At 43.9% G+C, this 23,599-nt stretch overlaps 1 protein-coding gene across 1 annotated transcript in view; it reads left to right on the top strand.

The window, feature by feature from the left end:
* Window positions 1-17,971: 17,971 nt before the first annotated feature.
* LOC147206112 (transcription factor Maf-like) overlaps window positions 17,972-23,599 on the top strand; it is a 62,238-nt gene continuing 56,610 nt past the window's right edge. The window contains exon 1 of the mRNA XM_086108936.1: window positions 17,972-19,407. Coding sequence (XP_085965062.1) covers window positions 18,371-19,407 — 1,037 coding nt within the window. The 5' untranslated portion in view covers window positions 17,972-18,370. The remainder of the gene's footprint in view (window positions 19,408-23,599) is intronic.

The following is a 23,599-nucleotide window of genomic DNA, read 5'->3' on the forward strand; positions in this document are numbered from 1 at the left end:
TGCCATCGCAGTGTGTGTTTTCGGCACGACATTTTGAGGAAAACAATTCAAAGCAAGGTTAAGAGAGAAAGAAACAGCTGCAATCTTCCGGCGCCTTTGAGAAATAAAAAAGCTCAAATAAAGAAATAGGCCGGCCGGCTAAAAGTGAGCATGAAAAATACACCAGCTCACCCGCTGATCCATTTCATCCATTATGTGCAGCGATTATAAGAATAGATCTGCCTTATGGCTGGTCATTGGAACAGGAAACAAGAGCTCACTGTCAAGGTGTGTTTTAACCAAGGGCTGACCAGTTTTATTACACAGCTGTACTTCTAGTTGCTAACCTGCCACCCGCAGTCCGGTTGCTCCACTGACCTGCTTTATTAGTCAGTGACCTGCATCTATTTAGATTTCGTCTCATCCTTACCCACAATTGTACACAAAGACGTCATGACCACAAGTAGAGCCCCGCTGACATTACTGGTTGTGACCGCATGCATGATGCTGTATCACACGCTCATCCTTTTCTCTGTCATTCGAATGAGAGTTGTCTCCTCCTCAAGCGCTTCATGTCACCGCACTGCTCATGCATTATGCATTCATGAAAACCATAATGGCCTCCCTTCGGAAAGTACAGGAGAACCCAAATCTTAGCTAAAATTAGTCTTTTAATGAAATTCCCCCCTTCAACCCAAATGCAAATCCAGAACAGCGTAATTCTGTCCAGGAATTAAACTTGAACTGCTGTATTTTAATAGCTGATCACAGGCCAGTGTGGCCGCTATTAATTCTGTCACTCGTGGTGCGGCGCTTGAGCACAATCACAGCTTTGCCTTCTCTTGCGTGGCCCTCTTCTAGTGACCAACTCGAAATTAACACACACACACACACACACACACACACATCAGTGCATTCCAATATAATGCTTCTACATTGATATTGTGTATGTAATGCTCAGATGATAATTAGGGATGTAAAAAAATCTAATTTGGTTGGATTTTTGGAGGAAGTTGGAACACATTATTTGTATATTTGCAGTCATTTTATGTGGGAAATATGATGTAGAACTGATTACAGTTACGATGGTGGTCACTGAACAAATAAAAATCCTAAATTCTAAAATCAAGTCCCCAAAAGATAAAAATCTTCAACTCACATTTATTTTTTGAGAGTTGCATTAAATCGAATTCAGAGCCACATTTTTATGTGTACTGCATGTGCAGTATAATAAGGAGCTGTGTGACATAAGTGGAGTTTTTGCAGGCACACAGCAATTCCTTATCACCCCATTATGAATGAGAGCAGATGAGGTTAAAGCAAAGGCATGTAAAGGCTACTAATGCTTCACTAATGAACGTATCGCGCGTAACGAGATGTGTGCGCGTACATCTAAACTGTGGGCTTATTTTTTCGCATATACAGTGCCGTGCCTATTCAACAAATTCATGCTTGGACTGTTAGTAGCAGTATAGGGACTGCACGGCTTCATACTGAGTGCTGTTCCTAATGTTTTGGTTACCTTATGAGAGGGCCCGTATTAGAACGAGTTCCACACCGCAAATTAACTCTAAAATAATAAACATTGTTCAAGCTCTCCAGCCAATCAAATGTGAGCAGTTCCGTGTTATAAAAACAGAATTGCGGAGAGATATTACATTGTGCACGTGTACCTAATATTGCGGCCAGTGAGAAACCACTGGTGCTTTCACTCCATTCCGGCTCCAAGTGACTGGCGGTAAGTGCCAGTGATAACTAGTAATTACATCCATTTAAAATGTGCATTATTTTACCTCTGCATTAAATAAACTAGTGAGGCAGAAAATTGTCCAGTTTTATCCTCTCTCTTATAAACACACATTTTCTTACAGAAGGCGAACCACTTAGATTCCACCCCTACCCATCCCCCACATCCTTCAGTGAGGCTAAACATTGCTGAGGAGTTTCCATGTTAATTGTGAACGCGGTGGACAGAAGAGGAGGAAGACAGACAGACACACGGGCAGACCGGTTGGAAGTCACAGTCAAGTTCTCCGCTCTGGAATTAATCTCTCTTCTTCATTGCAGGGCAGCGTGCACCATTGAACTTTGATAGAGGATTCGTCTTTTTGAAGTAAGAGGACTTAAACCCCCCCCCCCCCCCCCCCCACTATTTTCATCTTTCCACAAAGACGACACGATTTGCCGGTTGAAAATACATTTGAATTGACATCTAGTGCCTATTCACCGGGACAACCTGCTCCTAATACGAGTCGGGTGGGCTCTCGTCGCTGAACTGTAGGTGGGTGCACTTATTGTATGCGTGTGGCACAAAGGGCGATAGGAGTCTTTAGAAAAGAGCGAAGCTTTCCACAGATTAGACTCCATTAGCATTTAAGGTACTGTCATAAATTCCTGCCCAAAGTGGAGGGGCGAGGCGGGACAAATGAAGCAGGATTAATAGGGGCCCCGAGTCCAACTGATAGCGAGGATTGGGAGGCAGGGTCACCTTGGGGGAAGAGTGTACTAGAGGAGGGTTAAGAAAAGGTAAGACAGACTCTGACACATGAGATAGACATATGAAAATACCCCCCAGAGTTGGAATTTGATAAAAGTGGGAACAAGTGTCAAAGTTAAAAGGTGAGAGGAGCTTACAGGAAGTCAGTGGGCTAGGTCCTCCTCAAAGATGATCCCCACGAAGCTAGTGAGGTCATCGTCAGGGTACGGATAACTTCTGTGTGGGGATGGGGCGCACGCATGTCCGTGGTCAACACCTGAAAGAAAGACAAAGGGAGGACCCCTAATCCGACTGTGCAGCGTAGGGGTACCGTAACTAGTTTTCCCAAGGGGCGGTCTGTCTACCACGGGTTTTGTGCAGCACATTTTTATCCTGCTTGTGATCTGAACGTGTCATATTTCATGCCTTTTTCCTCCATAACGCATTTCTCGACGGTACCACTTGAGAGCAGAAATCTGAATTGTGTTGTTTTGAATATACCCCATGATTGAAGTGTCAAAGGGTTCTTCAAGTTGAGCTGTGGTGACTGCACAAAGCTGTGTGATAGTGTTGACTCTGAAGCACACAAAATAAAAAAACAACATGAAAGGCTCCGGTTACAATTAATTTATCTGCTTGCATTTTAAAACGTAAAATTTACCTCAACTACACTCACCTTCCAAAGGGAAGACACATTTTACTTCAGTTTTCCTGAAAGACTTGAAGAGTTGTGTTATCATCATTTTAATTTACCATATTTGATCAATTCTGAACACATATTATCCTTCTCACCTTAAAACATGCTTGTTCGAAGCTGTTGGAATGTTCTAAGAATGCGATCATTGATGTTACTGTAGGTGTGAATCCCCGCTCATAGGAAAAGTACTGTGTGAAAAACTACCATGCACTGAGTTACTGGCAACTAACTTCAGATTCTTTTTTTAAATCAGCACATGAACGTCAAATGGATAAAAGTATAAAATTGGACTTCAGATATTGACCAACAATACAATATGCCTTATATTAAAACAACACTACCGGTAAATTAAATATTCATAAAATAACATAAGTAAAAGCTAATTCAGTTCAAGAAATGGTCTTAATAACTTTTGCTTGTTTCCACTGTTAATCTTTCCAGGCAAAGTTTACATAGCAAACCACGTTTCCTCATGTTTGTTGTGGAGTTCTTGTTGCTGAAACTTGGCCATTTTTAGGCAGACACAGACGATTGATTCGTCTATAACAAGGGTAGGGAACTCCGGTTCCTCGGGAGCCATATCCTGCCTGTTTTTGATCCTTACCCACTCCAACACATCTGATTTAATTGATCATGATCGTTACAGGCCTCCTCAGAGCTTGCTGATGAGCTGATCATGTGATTCAGGTGTGTTGGAGAAGGGAGGGATCGAATTAAGGCAGGATATGGCTGTCGAGGAACCAGAATTCCCTACTCCTGGTCTAGAAGGTAAACATAGATTGAATGTGAGGCCACGATGGCGGCCGAGGATGTGAATGAATGTCTGCCTTCATTCAGTTAACTTCGCACACTTACAGTTGCGGGAACAAGGTGACTTACAGTTAATGTCTATAAATAAGTGCACACGACCTGGTCTTTTATTACATCTTTGATATGTTCTGGTCCTAACCCGAGTTCTCCTCAGTTTGTGTTCATCTGGAGATGGTCTACATGGCAAATTAGTCCAGACAGCTGTGATGACATCCAGTGAAAGTCGGCCTTTTTTTGCAAGGGACGGAGTCTGTGAGGGGCTTGTATTGCACTGCACCGAGAGTTAGAGTAAAGGGATCCATCTGTCAGAGCTTAAGGAGTTTTCGAACAGTACATTGACCTTGAGTGCTCAACATTGATTTCCAGTACCACCTCCTAAACAGCGCCGCAAACCCCGCCGAGCACCGCCGGGACCCTGATTGGGAACAGATTTCCCAAATTCCAATAGCGTGCCACCTGCCCAGGGTGATGGATAGTCCTCCTGTAGCCCATCAATTGTTACCTGCCGCCAAAGAGGTGACACCTGGGCCAGATTTATCATCATATACGACATTAGGTTGGCCGGCCAATTGGGGAGAGTCGTACTAAATTCATGACCCGCCCCCTCAGGAGTGGTCTATTCTATTCCGATACCAATATAAACCCGTGTTGAGGCAGGAAGAAGGAGTCTGAGATGGCTGTTAAAATGTTTCAAGATCAACACTAACAGCAGAATAAACTGTTGTTGCAGTTTTTTGACAAGTTTGAGATTAACATTAAATGTATAAGTGGTCCTCCAAAAAGAACAGACTTAAAAGAAACACTTTGTAGGGAATCACATGGTCACTTTAAGAATGTGGGTCCAATTTTCTTAGACGGGTGAACGTTTGCTCGGCACATAAATTGCCTCATCTTCATTCTCAAGGTTGGGGAGCACTGTACTAATCCGCTTAACCTCACAAGGGTCGCAGGTGTGGTGGAGCCTATTCCAGCCATTTTCGGGCAGTCGGCGGGGTACGCCCCGAAAGGCCAATCGCAGGGCACACATCGACAAACAACCTTTCACACTGCAATGCATCAAATAAAGATTCAGTAGAGGCAGAATTCTTACGCCATTGTGCAAATAATGATGCAGCATTTGGAACCACGAAATGGTGGATGATGATAAACATGGGACTCCCTGCAAACTCTTTAAATACAAATACAATCTTTAAAGAAAGTATGACATTTTTCGCCGTGTTCTTATTTTCACTCACATGAACTGATCCAATTGCATCCCGCAGAAATCAAAATAATCAGAGGAGCGTGAATGAGCTAATCTAATTAATAGCGCTCTGTTCCTGCTACTGATTTTACGACGAGCTGAAAACCTTCTGCTACTTTTATGGTTATTCGAAGCCATGTATGCAGCATCTATTGCTCAACTCTATTCCCGCTTATTACCATTGGTTAGCCACCCTCAAAATTAAAAGAGTAGAGTTCATCAACCGTGGAGGCTAACTAGTTCAGGGTCATTGCAACAAGGAGACCTGACAGCAATTCCATAGACATGAAATTCAAAATACCGAGCCTTTCCCTTCTCCCCGAGTCCTTTCCTTAGCCTCTTGCACTATTGAAACCCTCCTCCCGTCTTTATATTTTTCCAGCACTTCACTTGGCGGAGCGACAGCGGTTTCTCCAAGGCTCACCAGGCACAGTAGTTTAGCCCTGTGTAATCCAGCCAACCCTATTTCATTAGCCACGCGGACTAAAGAGCTTAACGACACATCCCCATCGCAGTAGAGGGAGTAGAGGCACAACACAAATTCTTCAGAATACACGGCTGCTCATCCGGCATTTATGATTCCTCCCTCTCCCCCAAGCCTTGCCTCTCCATTTAGCAAAGGAGCCCAGAATGGATTAGAGATGGCATCATTGGGATGCGACGTATTACCAATCGATTTAGACGGAGCGAGGCATTGTTCTTCCGAGTGGAAAACTTTGGATCTGGCCAACGTTCATGCGCCAAATGCAGCTGATTTGCAGATGAAGTTGCGAGGATGACTCGCTCTCTGTCTCTCTTTCCCCCCGCCCCCCTGCTTCATTGCATCCAAGACTACTGCTTGCATTTAATCACCAAAGTCATTGAGGACTGCTTCACAGTCTGTCTGTATTGTCTCGGATAAACACGTTGGGTTTAAGAGGCTGCAAAGTAGCTTTGTTCTGATCTGGGTGAAAGGAGGATAAACAGGCAGATTGAGAGAAACCTGATCAGTCTTAATGGTGATGGTTTAGGCTTTCGTATTTCACTGCTGCCTTCTGCCCGGCAGCCAAAAACGCCATTCTACTGATTAGACGTGATCCAGAAAAACAAAACAGAGCCCATGCTGTTCCAGTCCTCTTTTACTGGCTAGTAAAGAAGTCACACTTTACCTCCGCTGTCAAATACTGCATAAGCATCATGGGCAAAACGCAACCCTGAAAAAGGAGGTTGATTGTACTGAAAAGACATTCCGAACCTGAAATTGTCGACGATTTAGATTCGTGTTCGGAGAAGCAAGGTGCCACAAGTGAGGCGCGGGGTCGGGGTGCGGTGGTGAAAGGTGTTGGGATATCCTGTCAGCAAAGGGCAGAGGGTGTACGCTACGGGACATGCTAAGAGGCTGCCGTCATATTTCTTCATGAGGGGTGACAGTGACAGAGGAGCGACAAAATGAATGACCTGCCAAAAGAAATGAGAACAAATAGTTGCTGTGTTCCATGCAACGCAGGCCCTTCAAGCATCAAGAGGCGGTTTGGTTTAGAGATCGAGGGCCGGGAGACTGGCTATTGCTTGCACGACTAGGACTGGCTATTGCTTGTCATCGATTAGAAAAAGGCTGTTAGTTAAAAACCTTCATTCCTGAGATCAAGTTTGACTTTTAACAACAAGGCAGTTCTGACAGTTAGATATGCTTCAAAGATATTTGTAAATTAATTACAGTCTTGACACAACAACATCTGTGTATAAACCCACCTCAATTTTGCCTGCTCTTATTGGATTTTGCCTTCTGAAAAGGTCTATATCTGTCTAAGAATCCTATTCATTATGAATGACTCAAGAGGGTTTGGGTCAATGGTGAAATCAGTACACACTGTCCATTATCAGTACTCTAACAGTCCCATTTTCAAACGATCTCCTTTCAACTTTCAGGAGTCACCTTTCGTCTGTATGTTCCAAGCATTACACTGTTGATTTTAAAGGCTCTCTGACCAGGAATGCTTGAAATAGATTGGGGTTGATTTCCTTTGAATGTCCTTTGCTATTTCAAAGCCATAACTTGTGCAGTCAATGCTTGTAGTTGGCTACTGTACTGGTTCTTTTTGGAACAGTTTGGTCATTTCAGTTTAAGGACAAAACGTTTGGCCGCCATGAGTCAGGTTTTTTTTAATTTTTTTTTTTTTTACTTTGAATTTCTGTTTGGGCGTCTGCTCCTTGTACGTACTATATCTCATTTTGTATTTGGGTGTTTGACTGACTGTAATTATTAATATCGACCAGGCGTCGGCAACCCACGGCTCCTGGGCCACATGCGGCTCTTTCATCGCTATGTTGCGAGTCTGCGTAACTTGGGAAAATTAATCCTACAATTGAAGTGTATGTTATTCGTCGACAATCGTGTTTCACTTTTGTTATGTTCTCTGACTGTACACTTGGTGGAAGTGTCGCAATAAAAATAATTTTGAGAGGAAAAAGGAAGGAGAGGATTTTTGTAATGGCGAATATAGTGGGTTGTACGAGCTAGTGTTGTGCTGTTAAGAGCCTGTTAAGAAAATACAGTGTTTGACTGGACCACACACACACTGACTCATATATATATATATATATATATATATATATATATATATATATATGTACATACAGTATACTCAGGATATATATATATATATATATATATATATATATATATACAGAGAGAGAGAGAGAGACGTTTTTAGGCGTGGTGTCAATTCCTCGAGTTTTTTTTTTCCCGTCCCAGTGGGCTTTACTGTATTCATCCTCCAAACCCATATTGTTATACTGCTGCACCTCACTACTCAGCCTCCGCTAACTTGTTCTCCCTCTGCCTCATTATTAGTGGCCGCCCTGTGTTGAGAAGAGAGTAATCTGAACTATGTGTCCCAGGGGCCCATTCTTTTACTTCCTGCTGTAGGAATAAGCGGCCTATTGATTAGTTATCAGGCTGTAATTGGGCTGCGATCTCCCTCGCCCTCAGATATCCCCTTGATATATGACACTCCTGACAACCAGAGAGGTGGGGGTTGAGTAGGGTGGCGTCTGCTCGCCTGCCAACACTTTACTCAACCAAATGTCTTCCTGACCACACGGATGCGGCTCGTACCCACATTTCTCTCCCCGGGTAGGCTTTTCCAACTCAGTGCCAAGGAAAGATCAGTCAGTCTTTCAAATTATCCAGCCAACAAGAGGTCTAAAGGGACCTTCGGCTTTCTGTAAAGTTTGAGTGCCTGCAATTTTTTTCTCATTGAAATGAACTCTGAAATAGTAATTAGACTTTTAAGATGAAAATGGTGCGGCTTACTGAGAAAGAAACTTAAATAAGCCGTGAGTAAGTACACCTTTCGCACGTGGATAATTGCCTCTGAGGGATTTCAATACAAATTGAGGCTCAGGAAGCGGATAAGCAACAGGAAGGGTGTCTCTGCTCCTTGTGGAAGCATCCACATATACTGTGAGTGTGCAAAGAAGTGTGTCTAACTCTTCCTAAGTCTGTTTGTGCTTCTTTTTTTTTTTTTTTCTCAAGAAAAGCTGCAAGATAATTTGCGCTCCTCTCTTGATTTTATTCCACATGGGTTTGGTTTCCCTCCTGATGCGTCTTTGGGTATGCAACTGTGCAAATGTTCAACACTGAGAGGTTTTAAATGTATGGCAGCTTCATCGACGTCTCACTGGGTTCTCCAGTCAGACCCGACGTGTCAAACCCTCCGTTTAACAGCTGGATTAGCGTTTATCCCTGCCCTCCTACCCGCCTACTCCTCCGCACCACATTTGATAAACATCTCATTTCCAAGCTCGATATTGCCGTAATCAAACGCACGGCCGTCACGTGAAGCCTCTTCATCATCCCTCCATCCGCCCGCTCCCCCGGCATGCCGACGTCCCAGCGGTGGAATCGCACTCGTCTACGAACGTTAATCTAGTGGAGAAGGACCGTGCTGTGAGGCGTGCACTGGCAAAGTAGAGAATGACTGGGGAGGATGTGATTTTAGTGATCTTTCTCCACCCGCAAAACAGCTCCAGAAACAAGGCTTTATCACATGGAGGGGGACAATTTGCAAATGTATTTTCATTGTGAGTGCTTGTAAAAAATCTTGTTGAATGTGCGTCGGCTGTCCTTGATCTCATGTGAGGGCACGACAGTACACAAATCGTTTGTTTTATTTTTATTTTTTTGCATTTCAGTCAAGCAGCAGCGCGTCTGAAACCGGTACACTTGTAAATTGCAGCACTCCAAGGTATAACAGTGTTTTAGGGCTATAGAACACGACCCTCCAAAGTCTCCCCAAAGTGCCCTGTGGAAAGTTTTCAAATATTAGAGCCCAAGACCAGTTCAAACTATGGACACAAAATCGAGCAGACGTGTCTGTTATGACAGGAAACTGTAACATATAACAGGAAGTCGACCATTTTGGACACATTTCTTGGATATTTGCCCAAATCGGCCCTAATTGGAAGCATGTATACTAGACAGATGGCTGGTGCTAATTTGCAAATCCAGGGTCACTAAAAATGGTATCCACAGGCACCAGGTAACCTCGAAGGACCACATGAATGACCTGGCTATTCTAAAAATAACTCACCAATGAAGGACATTGTGATTTCATAAGAGTGTTGGAGGGCACACATAGACGAACAACCATTCACACTCACAATCACACCTCGGGACAATTTAAAGCATAGGTGTCAAACTCAGGTCCTGGAGGGCCGCTGTCCTGCATGTTTTCCAAGTCTCCCTGTTGCAACACACCTGATTCAAATGATCAAATCATCAGCAAGCTCTGCGCAAGCCTGACATTGAACCTGTTCATTTGAATCAGGTGTGTTGCAACATGGAGACTTGGAAAACATGCAGGACAGTGGCCCTCCAGGACCTGAGTTTGACACCTATGATTTAAAGTGTTCCATTAACCTGTCATGCATGTTTTTGGAATGTGGGAGATAACTGGAGAAAACCCACCCAGGCACGGGCGGACGCGCTAAACAGTCGACCACCTACCACTCATGTCACATATAATTAAAGGTAATTTTATCATTATTTGAGATGTGTGTATTAAACTGTCAGCTCTGCATCAATCAGTACGATACCCACAAAGAAGCTCCGAGTTAGGGAATGGTTGCCAACCCTTGTTCCATGCTATTGGATAAAATTTTGGGAAGAATTTTGACAATTGGTGCAAGTATCGGTTATTGCTGCTTTCAGATTTAATTTTAGTTGTAGTCCCATTCTGTGGTCGTCACAAAGGACATAGAATTTTGAATCCCAGCAAATATTTCTGGAAAATATGCTTTAATAGTCACACCAACTATTGCTACACATTAAATGCAGACCACATTGGTCACATGTGGTAATCAGAAATCATGCGTATTTAATCAAAAACCCTGCATAGACGTTTGGCTTTCTGTCCTGTGAAGCTTTGTGTATCATATTGGCTGCATTGCTGGTGTTGGCGTGCTGTGTGATGCATGTTGGGGGTTGTTAATGAGCCCGATAATGAAGCCAGACAAAGATTAGCTCAGCTCCCTCACTCTTAATTGATCGTCGCTTGCTCGTGTTTGTTTTCACTAACTTGTATTTTCCGACTCACAAAAAAAATGGACTACATTACATTTTCAGATATTGTTTTACCATATCGCGCTTCCAACCAAAACACGCTCCAGCATGTTCAAAATTTAATCGTGTGTGCTTTTTGTTTTAAAATATAGGCGCAGGATGCCATGCTCTCCGCAGATGACTCAGTTGAGATGCTGCAACTGTCCACCTGGTGTGAGAGACAATAAGCAGATGTGCAGACCAGAGTTTGACACATGTAAGTCTGCTCATTGTGCCCAATTATCAGGTTGAAACCGCGCGCGAGCGCGTGTGTGTGTGTGTGCGTGTGTGTGTGCGTGTGTGTGTCACAGCATGAGTCTCAAGGCAGTTGCATTTGGTCATTTTTGTCAGATACTGTACCTTATCATACACTCCATATATTGGCATTTGACTGAAGAAACAATGTACAGTCAATCTTTTGCATAGCGAATGATGTAAAGGGAATTCATTAATCCCAGGGTCAAACTGTTACTGTTATTAACTGTACAGGCACTTTTTTAACCCTTTCATGCACCAATAATGATAACCTGTAACCTAACACTTTCAACTCTTGTCTAAGTGTAACTAACCATAAATTAAAGTCTCTGTAAAGTTAATTTGACACACCACAGAAAACAGTGTCGTTAACAATTCTGCCAAATTGAATGATTAAAAAAAGGCAAAGTATATAAATTGAGGCTTCAGAATTGGGAAAAATCAAGCGTTTATCCCTGCTCTCAAATGCCATAAGCTTATCCTCTGAATACAATGAAATTACTGTACACCTCACTCAATGTCAACTGTCTATCAAATACCACTACTCTGAACTGAAAAATCATTTTTCTTATGCTTGTATATAGCAAGATGTTTGAGCCACACAAATAAATCCACTTAAAACCTCCTGGCTGGAATAGGTCCCACGAAGTTGAAGCCACAATAACGAGGCACTCGAAAGCAGCCACACCACACCAAGTCTGATTAAAAAAATATTGTTAAAAAAAGCACCCCCTCTATTGAACACTAGAAATTGTCCCTGCACATTACAGTTGCACTGGATAATTACTACTGTGAACCAAGGCATGGAAGTTTATTCTTTAGTGTCGCTAGTTTAGCCATATCCAGAAATCGGGAACACTGAAACGGTGAAAAAGAATTTCACTTTATATCTCCATAATTGAATACTGCACAGTTCTTTGTCTTTCCATGTTTTCAGCAACTATCTTGAAACATTTATTGACGCACAGGATTTGGACAATAAAATCTCTGACTTCACTTTACGAGTCTGTAAATAAACCCGATTAGGTAGCACGGTGAAGTGTTGAGCACGTCTGCTTGACACTCGCCTGAGTGAAGTGGGTGAGTTTGAATCCCCGTTTGGGAACTTCAGTATTCCCCCGCTCCTCATTGGAACGGTATTATCTGCCAGTGTCTTTTTCTTAAATTGCCCTGTAAAACAGTCTCAAAGAAAAACGCGACGACGTTCGTCTTACTTGGGATTCCAACAGCCGCCTGCGTACTTTCTCATTCTATTACAAAAGACACAGATAGTTAAGACCCTCGCTCATTCTGCTCGCTGCTAATTAAATGTGTCTCAGATGAGCCCGCTGAGCCCACTTGTCTGTGTGTCCCCCCCGCCCGCCCTATCCCAACCCTCATTTGGAGTGCCACCAGAGTTTAATATACGGCATTAAGCGGGGGATTGAGAATTAATATGGAGCCAACCTCCCAGTCGGAGCGCAACGAGCGATTAGAAGACATAATCTACGTCATGCAGAAATCCTTTAGTTTGGTTTGTCACATTAAAAGTGTGCTTTTTGACTGGTGTGAGCGAGGGTCCCCAAAAATGCACATCGTGCAGAAAAAGTCAGTCCCCAAAATCACCACCTTTTTTTTTTTTTTTTTTTTAGTTGGAGTGACAAAACTGGGATATCAATATTTCATGTGGCACTGGGATATCACCATGTTTACCTTGACACCACGGTCTTTAATAAACGCTATTTTTCCTCCTTTTCACAGAGCTGCTGTGGCTCCAGCTGGTGAGGATGGAGCTGGTGGGTCAAATCTTACAAACAAGTGGCGCACGTCCGAGGTAAGTGTGCACCTTGAGGCGGTGCCTCCGGGCAAACAGAACGCAATAAAAGTAAGGAGTCCAGGAAATGTGGCACTTACGAGGAAGCTTTTAATGGATGTAACAATTAGGAATGTCACTGCACCACTAAATCACAGTGAGGTCCGGGAGCGGGGTCATCATTATCAGTGTTCTACTGGAAGGTCACGTTGAGTCTCATTAAGACACACACACACACACACACACACTGACTGAGGGTCAAAGTTGTGCACCAAAATAGTTGTGAAACTCTTCAATGTCAGGGACACTTTGGGTGCCACGTCATTTCCGTCCTTACCCTCTGCTTACTCTTCCATCTTTATACGTCAAAAGCTCAAGACTTTTATTCAGATTTGATGAGTCTGCAGGAATAATAAATCGGCCATTTACGGCACTTTCAATGTTGTGATACTTCATCTTTTAATGCGCGATCAACGCGTGCGTGCCAAATATCGATCGCGCGTCGTCAAACCCTTGACAACAATGCAGTGGATAAACACATCTCATGCTTTCTATTGTGTTGGGACTCATAAATATGGTCACGTTCATCCACAGAATGTCTTACAATACATGATCACAGAATTACGCTACTCACAACACGTTTGGGAAATATACTCTCTCCATTTCAAGTGAAATTACAGCATAGAGAATTCAGAGATTTGTTCCTGGAGGCATTATGTATATTTGAAGATAATTGCTGAAAACATGTGCAAAGACGAAGAAATATGTACAGTGTTACCCAGTTGTCAGTTTTGAGCATGGCACTTTAAAAAACAATTAGTTACAAATTACTTATTTCAAAAAGGAATTGAGTTACTAACTCAGTTACTGCCTCGTAAAAATAATGATTTATTCAGCAAAATAATTGGGATTTTCCCCCCCTGTGATGTTTAGTGTAAAATATATTAATAATAGCTTAATGACTATTAAAAAGTATATACCTGTATATTTGAACATTTGGCATTTAACTAAACAGATTGAAACTTGCCATATGCATAGAAATAAAAATGCATAAAAATTAAATCTTGAAAATATGTCATATTCACCCACTGCATTTAAGTGCAAACCTAAGACACACAAACTCCTTTACTGCCAAACAGAGTCCATACACAATTTTTTGGGGGGGGGGGGGGCTAAAATGGGACCTAGAGACTTACTTTGGTCACTCGAGTCACCCATAGTCCACTCCAATAGAACTTGTGCAACTTTGTTTGGGTTCAGTGGTTATCCGGTGATAATCTTCTTGACCGTCGGACTTTTGTGTGACTTTAAAGGCATAGTTTAAAAAGCAATGTGAGAAGTTGTACAAAGTCACAGGCACTTAGCTTTAAGTGTGTGGAAAAAATACAGTCGGTCACTCCTTGCCACACACTAAGCGATTGACCTGTACACACAATATCCACTCGCTGCAACTTGTGGTGTTCTTATCAGGAAATAATGCCACATATGCTCACGTTCGCTATTATTTCTTTTTTGAACCACAAACAACATATCATTGGTGTCAAGGAAGAAGTGGATTGACCTTGCCCGGATGGATGGATAGATAGCTAGATAGATAGAGACTCTCCATGCTTCGCTTTTTCATCCATGGGTACATATGAAATTATAGACATAGTAAACTGTTATTGGAAAACAATATAGCTCCTGGATATTCTTTATTGGTACAGTCTGACAGTGGCCAGTTGTTTTGTTTGGAAAGCTGAGCTTTTTTTTCTACCTCACCATCTACACTGGTTAAAATGCCGCTGATGCATGGATTCCAACTGGCTGTAACCAGAAGCACTCCCAGGTTTCTGAATCAGATCGGCTCAAATCTAGAACGAAACCAGTCTTTATGTTGTAAGTAGTTGAAAGGTGTAATCGGCAAATATGTACAAGTTTGTTTATAAAAATGTTGGTAGTACTGTATGCCTCGCTTAGCAGTGCTGACAAGGACGGACTGTGCTCTGCATATTCGTACAAGGCTCATTCACCTTTACGGCTTGTTAATAAACACAAGAGCAGGACACTACATCGTGCCATTAGGATCTAATGACTAAATATAAACACATAAAATACAGTATGTCCGCCCTTGTTTCTATTACCAGTCTGCATTTATACCGCAACATCAGATGGGACACCTTTTCTGTTTAATATTTATTCCGAGGCGACCAAGGGCCCTCTGTTGTACGCTGTAATGAATAAAACACGATGTTTATCCTCCCATGTTTAACGTTAAATCCTCATGAACAGTCACAGGGACCAAGAGAATATTTACTTGTGTTGAGACACTGGGGAGTTGGATTATCTGCAGGCGGCTTTGTAGTTTTCTGAAGCATCCCCTCCCTCCGCCTCACCGACCCCCATGTGACATGTTCCGCAGAGAGTGCTCTTATTTACACTCCGGCCCTTTGTGTATAGGCCTTGTTATTGTTTGCTTTCGGGTGCCTCCACTCATACGGGATGGGCCTCGGAGACGACACGAGATGATCACGGTGTTCGTTGGATTTCAAAGCATGCGTGCTGCCATTCATCCATTTTCCAATCCGCTTTTCCTCACGAGGGTCGCGGGCGTGCTGGAGCCTATACCAGCTGTCTTCGGGCAGTAGGTGGGTTACACCCTGATCTGGTTGCCAGCCAATTGCGGGGCACACAAAGACAAACAACAATCCGTGCTCACAATCACACCCATAGCTAATTTAGAGTGTTCCATTAACCTGCTTTCCATGGTTTTGGAATGTGGGAGGAAACCGGAGTACCTGGAGAAAACCCACGCAGGGACAGGGAGAACATGCAAACTCCACACAGGAAAGCCAGAGCCGGAATGGAACCCTGCACCTCTGCACTGTGAGGCGGACATGCTAACCAGTTCAGCTGCCCTGCGTGTCGTCATAACATGCTTTAACAAAAGAAGGTATTTTCGTAAGGACAAAAGTGAATAGTTTGCATCTTGACAACCTGCACTTTATGTCCAAAACGCTGGCACTGAATTTCAAATTCTTGTAAAGTGAAAATAAAAGTCTTCTAAACTTGACACACCACAGCCACTGGCATTTTGACTTAGACTAGCTAGCCGGCCCACACGAGTGTGCACAACTGTGCACGTACGCGGACCTATACACTGACTTGCAATGCCCTCTGTAACCGAGAAGTCATTGTGTGTCACAACACCCACAGTTAGTGCTTCATGAAATAAAATGCAATCCATGAGGTCTGCGTGACATTGATTGCAAGAATCAAACGTTCTATGCCAACAAGATTCCAATAAAATTTTTCATCCAGACATATCTCCTGACCACACTGGCTACCAGATAGCTCTGCCACTGATTTTGATTGGTCCAGTTTGCGGTCTAGAATGTAAATGGATTAATGAGCTGCTCCCTCTAAATTGTGGGCCGGTCTCTTTGGGAAAAATGGATGAAAATTATATTTAACTTGCACCACAATATCCCCGAAAAGAAACACGGGCCCACCGGGTTTCTGCCCTGAAAGCCAGATGGCTGAGAAAAAAAAAACGGAAATAAAGGACATGAGGTCCCAAAACAATAAAAGATCAAGCCCTTCTCTCCACTCTCACACCCTGTGAGGGTATCCTCTAAATGTACTAAAACTGCTCAACTTTGACTGCTAATCAAATAGCACTTATAACAACCTGGACAAATGGATGCTACATTGTCCAGAATGTTTCTTGTGCAAACAAACAATTACATATTTGAGCTATGAACAATATCATCATAACGCCTCCCGTGGCTGGAATACATCATCCATGCGTTCTAAAGTGGCCATGCCAATGTGAAGCAGCTGCACACAACCTGACATGTCAGACTTTTTTTTGTGTGTGTAAAGTAGCCTGATCTTGTTTATATATTTAATCAACATAGGAGTTAGCTTATTATATTTATCATTTTTAAAAAATCACTTTAAAAAGGTCAAAACACTGATGGCTGACAACACATAAACCATGTGATGTGAATTTGACCAATTACACAGTAGTGTCGTGGGTTCAGAGTGTCCAGACCTTTTTCTACAGCTTGCTAATGGACTATTTTCCAGCCAATCACAGTAGAAAAACAACCCATTCACACTCATAGACAATTAGGGTTTTCAATGCACCTAACTTGATTTTGGAACGAGGGAAGAAAATAGACAAAACAAACGCAAATATGGGGAGAACATTCTCACTTCACACGGCTGGTCGGAGCTGAGATTTGATTCTCTTAACTTCAGAAGTGCATATCAGTTTACTTTCGGTTGACACCACAACATTTTTATTAGACCGTGGTGATGTAAATCCGACATGATAGTGACAGCTATCGCTAATAGGCTATTTAAATTGCACCTGCGAACGCAGTAAGATGCCGTGCAAGTCTACAGAACTGCAAGCCACAATAATTGACATATTGATCAGGTGAAAGCACAAATATGATCTTTTCTGGCGTCTTGCTTCATCATATGCTGGACAAATCTCTGACACATGGCAAAAGTCATTGAACTCTTCACGTGCCTTCATGGATTACTTATTTGTATCAAGAGGGGGCGACATTGGGTTTCTTAAAGCTGTCACGCACTTCGACCAGGGCGCACATGTTCATCTCTGGCTCTTTTGTATTCGTCAAGCTGTCTTTTTATTGCTGTTATATTTTTATTCCTTTCATGTTTTTTCTGCCCTTTTGAGAGCAACAGTGCAATGCTTTATTCATTTGATATTGACACTTTTAACTTATGAAGTGTTGCCAATTGATGTGATTAAGAAAAAAAATGCAAATTGCACAAATGCTTTGTGCATTTAACACACCTCCACAACGTCATAACATGGCGAATAAACAATAGACTTAAATAACAATACTTTCTGTGCATTTCACAAACGTTTAGCTTTTATTATGCTGCAGCTCATTGGCAGTTTGGCTCAATTTCAGTTTTGTGACGTCACACCTCTTCTAAAATGAGCAACGCTGTTTTACTCTAGATAAAGACCAAAAACAAAAAACAAAAAAAAAAACAGAAATCTATCAATCCCTGGGTGGGGTTTTCCTTTTTTCTCCACCCTTCCAGCCCATTTCTTGGTCTCCCCTCCTGCTGCTGCTCCTCCTCCTCCTCCAGCAGCAGCGGCAGCGGAAGGCAACTATTTGCCCGGGACACATACGTGAGCTTCCTCAAATTGGCGCGCTAATCCTAAAAGGAGCCATGAAGTGTTAAATGGCAGAAAGAGGCAGAGCGGCGCTCAGACTCACGCACGCCGGGAGAGAGGCTGGGAACACCGCTGCTGCTCCACTGCGTCACATCGAAGGGGAACACATAAAGAAAAAAAAAGAAAATACACCAAAACTTCTCTTCCGAAGCAACTCGGCGCTGCGCAAGTAGTGCGGAGCCCCGGCCGTACTTTCCTTCTTCTTTTTTTTTTTTTTAAATTTCCTAACATCCAAATAAATAAAATCAAGCTGGCTCAGTGCGTGTCTCAACAGCCCACTTTGACAGGTGCTCCTCACCCCCTTTGGAGGACTGTCAACAGCAAGAGGATGGCATCAGAGCTGGCAATGAGCAACTCCGACCTGCCCACCAGTCCCCTGGCCATGGAATATGTTAATGACTTCGATCTGATGAAGTTTGAAGTGAAAAAGGAGCCGCTGGAGCCCGATCGCAGCATCAGCCAGTGCAGCCGCCTGGTCGCCGGGGGATCCCTGTCTTCCACCCCGATGAGCACGCCCTGCAGCTCGGTTCCCCCCTCTCCAAGCTTCTCGGCGCCCAGTCCGGGATCAGGGAGCGAGCACAAGGCGCACTTGGAGGATTTCTACTGGATGACCGGCTACCAACAGCAGCTTAACCCCGAGGCTCTGGGCTTTAGCCCGGAGGACGCCGTAGAGGCGCTGATCAGCAGCAGCCACCCGCTTCAGAGCTTCGACGGCTATGCCAGGGGGCAGCAGTTCGCCGGGGGGGCGGCACCGGCGGGCGCCATGGCCGGGGAGGAGATGGGCTCGGCGGCCGCCGTGGTGTCGGCGGTCATCGCTGCGGCCGCGGCGCAAACCGGCGCGCCCCACCACCATCACCACCACCACCACCACCACGCGGGGGCACACCACCCGTCCTCCGGGTCCCAGTCCGGCGGAGGCGGCGGCGGCGGCGGAGGAGGAGGAGGCGGCGGCGGCGGCGGAGGCGCAGGGGGCAACCACCATCACCATCACCACCATCCGCACCTGCGCCTGGACGAGCGCTTCTCGGACGAGCAGCTGGTGACCATGTCGGTGCGGGAGCTCAACCGGCAGCTGCGCGGGGTCAGCAAGGAGGAGGTGATCCGCCTCAAGCAGAAGAGGAGGACGCTAAAGAACCGCGGCTATGCCCAGTCGTGCCGCTACAAGCGGGTGCAGCAGCGGCACGTCCTGGAGGGCGAGAAGACGCAGCTCATCCAGCAGGTGGACCACCTCAAGCAGGAAATCTCCCGGCTGGCCAGGGAGAGGGACGCCTACAAAGAGAAGTACGAGAAGCTCATCACCACCGGCTTCCGAGAAAACGGGGGCTCCGCCAGCGACCACAACCCCTCGTCCCCGGAGTTTTTCATGTGAGTCCTGGCGTTAAGCAAACACAAAGTTTTCAGCTTTTTTTCTCTCTCTTTTTTTTTTAAACAAACTCTTCATTTCCCGCAGTTTATTCATTTGTGCGTAAAATTACGCATGCGAAATGTCACATGAGGACAAATGTCTTGGCATTTCTGGGTGAGAATGATCAAATGATTTGATTAGCTCTCAGGAGGAGTTTGTTAGTCGACTTTGGAGTTTAGTTTTGCATCGATTCAGCGTGTCATGGTTTGTGTTGAAATGATTCATCATCGCTTATCATTTACTCACTATTGTCACCTAATAACAGCGGACGGACATTAAGTTTCGTGTTGTACGTGCGTGTTCAGAGTACTTTAGTTTGCCATTTTCGGAGCCACCCATTGCCCCTTTTCCCCGTGAAAACATCCAAACTAAAACAGTCCAAGTTTGGAAAAACAAACAAACTAACAGACTGTGGAGCCATGCATGCTGGTCATGTTTCCTTTCTCTCTTTTTTTATTTGTTTGTGTATTTTACTGCATCGCTCAGCCTCGTTTGTGGATTCTGGACAGCATCCACGCGTCATCTGGACTCTCTCACACTTTTTCGCGTCCTATTTGGAGCCCGCTCAGGTCGGGATGACAATGAAATAAATCAACTGTTGCATATATTTAGGATGCGCCGACAGACACTGTTTTAATTGACCCTGACTACACAAACTAAGTACAATCGATGAATGCATCAACAAGTGGGCCAAATTGTTGCTCAAAATGAACGCTTATTAGTCAGTCTTTTGTTCTTTTGAGGATTTTACGCAAAGCTCTGTGGGTCGCTAAACAAACTGTAAAATCCATTATGTTCTACCAATGTTAAGCATCGTCCATCAGTCATTGTGATATCCTCTTTGTGGTCTCAGTGAGGTAGCGACAACACACTTTTAAAATGGACTTGAATAAATACATCATTCAGCAATTGAATGGAAATTTTTTTTTCCTCCTGCTGATGTTTTATTTATTTTCTTCAATCGCGCGCGGCGTGCGTGACTCTCGGCCTGTACGTTGACGCCACAAAACTTTGTGTTGTTTTGTTTGCCTTTGATTTTGGATCGAGATGAAACGAAAACAGAAATTTCAAATGATACGAATGAGGAGTGACAGTAAATGCCTCCTCGAAGTGGAAGGGCAACGCGCATTTTACGCACGGATTTAACACAGCAAACATGACGACACGCAAGGTGTTATTTTATTTCCCAGTCCACGGTGCATTATCATTCATTGATCTAGATCATGTCCGCATTAGTTTGTGGATTATTATTTTTACATTTTGACATTGGTGTTCTACACCTGTTGCGAACATCAGAAATCTGAAATCCTTTCCGAATATTACAGCCACACGCACGCACGCACGCACGCACGCACACACGCGCGCGCACACACAAAGGCAAAACTTGTGTTTATTATATCGCGTCTGAGCTAAGTCCACACGTGACCGCTGTGTCCAGTCAATGATTGATTTTTGAGTAAACTTGCACTTTTTAACTTGACAGACGTCCACTTGTTGCATTCGCTGTATGCACGAAAAAAGGAAAAAATAATTATTTTCCTACATTTTTTTTAACAACAACTTGCAGACGCGTAACTGAAACCAATAGTTGATCACTATTTTAATGCTGATCAGAGCAACGCGGTTTTACTTTTTAAAGATGATTCAACGTTTTTAAATGTAAAAATGATCTCCATTTCGTTTGACGAAAAAAAACATGACAAAAAAAAAAGGCCACATGAGGAGAGAAGAGAAGCGCTGTTGAATAAGGTCACTACGCTTGCGGTGTTTGTGTGTGGTGAACGCACTTGGCCGTGAGAAGGTGTGCTGAGCGGGGATGGGGGGGCGGTGGGGGGGGGGGTGCAAGAAAAGAGGCGTTCTTGGTTCTTTCTTCAAATGTCTGCGATTCTTCTGGAAACTTCGCACTGTGGTGAAAATGGTTGCATGGGAAAGTGCACACACGCGCGCGCGCGCGCACACACACACACACACACACACACGGTGACCAGCAACCTCTGCGGTCTGGAATTAGTTGATGTTTTGTACAGCCTGGATGATGATTTTGTGTGTCGATTTGCTGCTCCTTCCTCATGATAAGCGATTGGAGGAATGTCCCGGAGAAGCCTTTTAGAGTGTGTGTGTGTGTGTCCACTAATTTATGGGCCTTCTTATCTGATTAGGTCAATAGTGTGTTCTACTTAATTACATTGATGTTACAACTCAGAACTGGACATTTCAATACTCCTGCCATGCCATTGTCTCCTCAAGTCCAACTTTGCTGATTGTGGTGTGAGGGAAGTGTTGGTGTTAGTGTATTGTATCTATCTGTGTGTGTGTGTGTGTGTGTGTGTGTGTGTGTGTGTGTGTGTGTGTGTTCTGGCCGATATTTCACTTCCTGTGCTGAAGAAGCAGTAAGCGAACACAGCAAATGAAACACGCCAAGACAGACACATCGCACATATGGCCGCATTATTATTCCCCTCAAAATGAAGAGTGATTCTATTCTCCTCCTCGCCCCGTATTGACTCGTCGCTCACTTTGCAGTCCACCCTGTGATGAAGTTATTAAAGATAATGTAGTTGTCCCCTGTCACCGTATTGGGCTGGTGCACTTTTCAGGTCAACTATGGGAAATCGCTTTGGAATGTATCAGTATTGACATGTGAATCATGGCGGCGTTAGCTCACTTTTATGCCTCGAAATTAACAGCAAAGAAAGGATGCGCCGCCATCCATTTGCCGGAGTGCTCGCTGACCACCCGTCTGTGTCTTTTATTTGACCTTGTGCAGTGGAGGTCGAGTAGATGCTAAGTACATTAAATCTATGGGAATATGTCATTTGATCTTGGCATTGTAGAGTTTGTTCTGTACTTTGCTTGTGTCAGCCCAAAAATCGTGTGGAATAAATGTCAAAGATGGAGAAAAGCCAGACTGTTGTTGTTATCATCTATAGCGGAAAGAGTTTTACATTCCCACAGCGAATCATCCTCTCCTCCTCAATTTGCAACACTACATTTTGTTGAGGTCTTCATTTCGCAGTGCGATCCAACACGAGAGCGGAGTCTGTCTTTCCAAGCGTAACGCTTCTGCTCCATTTTCATTGAGATCCAGTATGAGACTTTGTTTTTGGAGTTGTAGTTTACAGTGGGCTGCAGCTGCACTGCATCATATCGGGAGGTTTTATTGCTGTTTTGACTCTTGTGCAGCCTGCCGAGACAGTCCTGAATATGGTTTCGTACTACTGTATACCAGTGCTAACTATGACCGAAATCCTAACCTCTTAAAATACACCTCAGTCCAAAATTCTGCATTATTATGCTTTTAAAGTCAGACTCTTTAGATACAGTTCCTGTTTTTGCCCGATTGGCAATGGAAATCTCTGTCATGTGGCCTGTGAGTGTTTTTATGTTTGAACAGTTTAATGTATTCGCGAACAAAAATCAGCCATCTCTGGTGACCATCTTGTGAGGGTAGTTTGGTAAAGAGGAATCCACCGTGCCCAAGAAAAACAACCAATCGGGGACAGGAGGTGTGACCTACAAGGTGTGACAATAAATTTCAAACATTTAGTGTATGACGAACGAGATGCATTTCTGGTGTAACAACAGAACAGATCAGCTCATGATGAGTGCGCCCACGACTGCAGTGTGGTTGACACTTTGTAAGTTTTGCTTTCTGTCACTAAATTGGTTGTTTTTCTCAGGTGTGGTCCTTTCTTGTAAATCGAATTAGAGGCTCCAAATGGGTCCAGAGAAAGCCGATCTTTCTTTACCCCGCTGGTGAAACATTGTCAATTTATAATGATTGTATTAACAAATGGCAAAACCGTTTGTTTTTTTTCTCTCCTCAAACTATATGTATATATTCGCAGCTCGATGCTGCGCGTGTGTCTGAAAGGGGAATATTCAACTAATTAGGATTTAATGTCGCGTGATGTCTCCGTTGACGCTTTCAACAGTGCGTTGATTTGCAGGCCACAGAGTCCACTGTGTGTTTTGGACCGCATGCAGTGAACACGAAGGAAGGAGGAGGTGGCACGTCGCGTGAACGCGTGCCGTTGCGGCGCTGGAGGCCAGCCAGAGTCTTGCGCGTTTGTAGCTGCATCTCAATGAAGCGAGAGAGAGAGAGAGAGAGAGAGAGAGAGAGAGAGAGCGAGAGATGATTCACCCGCTTTG

The sequence above is a fragment of the Hippocampus guttulatus genome, chromosome 4 (genome assembly GCF_054856545.1).
Source record: "Hippocampus guttulatus isolate MCC_2025c chromosome 4, RoL_Hgut_1.0, whole genome shotgun sequence".
Lineage (NCBI taxonomy): Eukaryota > Metazoa > Chordata > Actinopteri > Syngnathiformes > Syngnathidae > Hippocampus > Hippocampus guttulatus.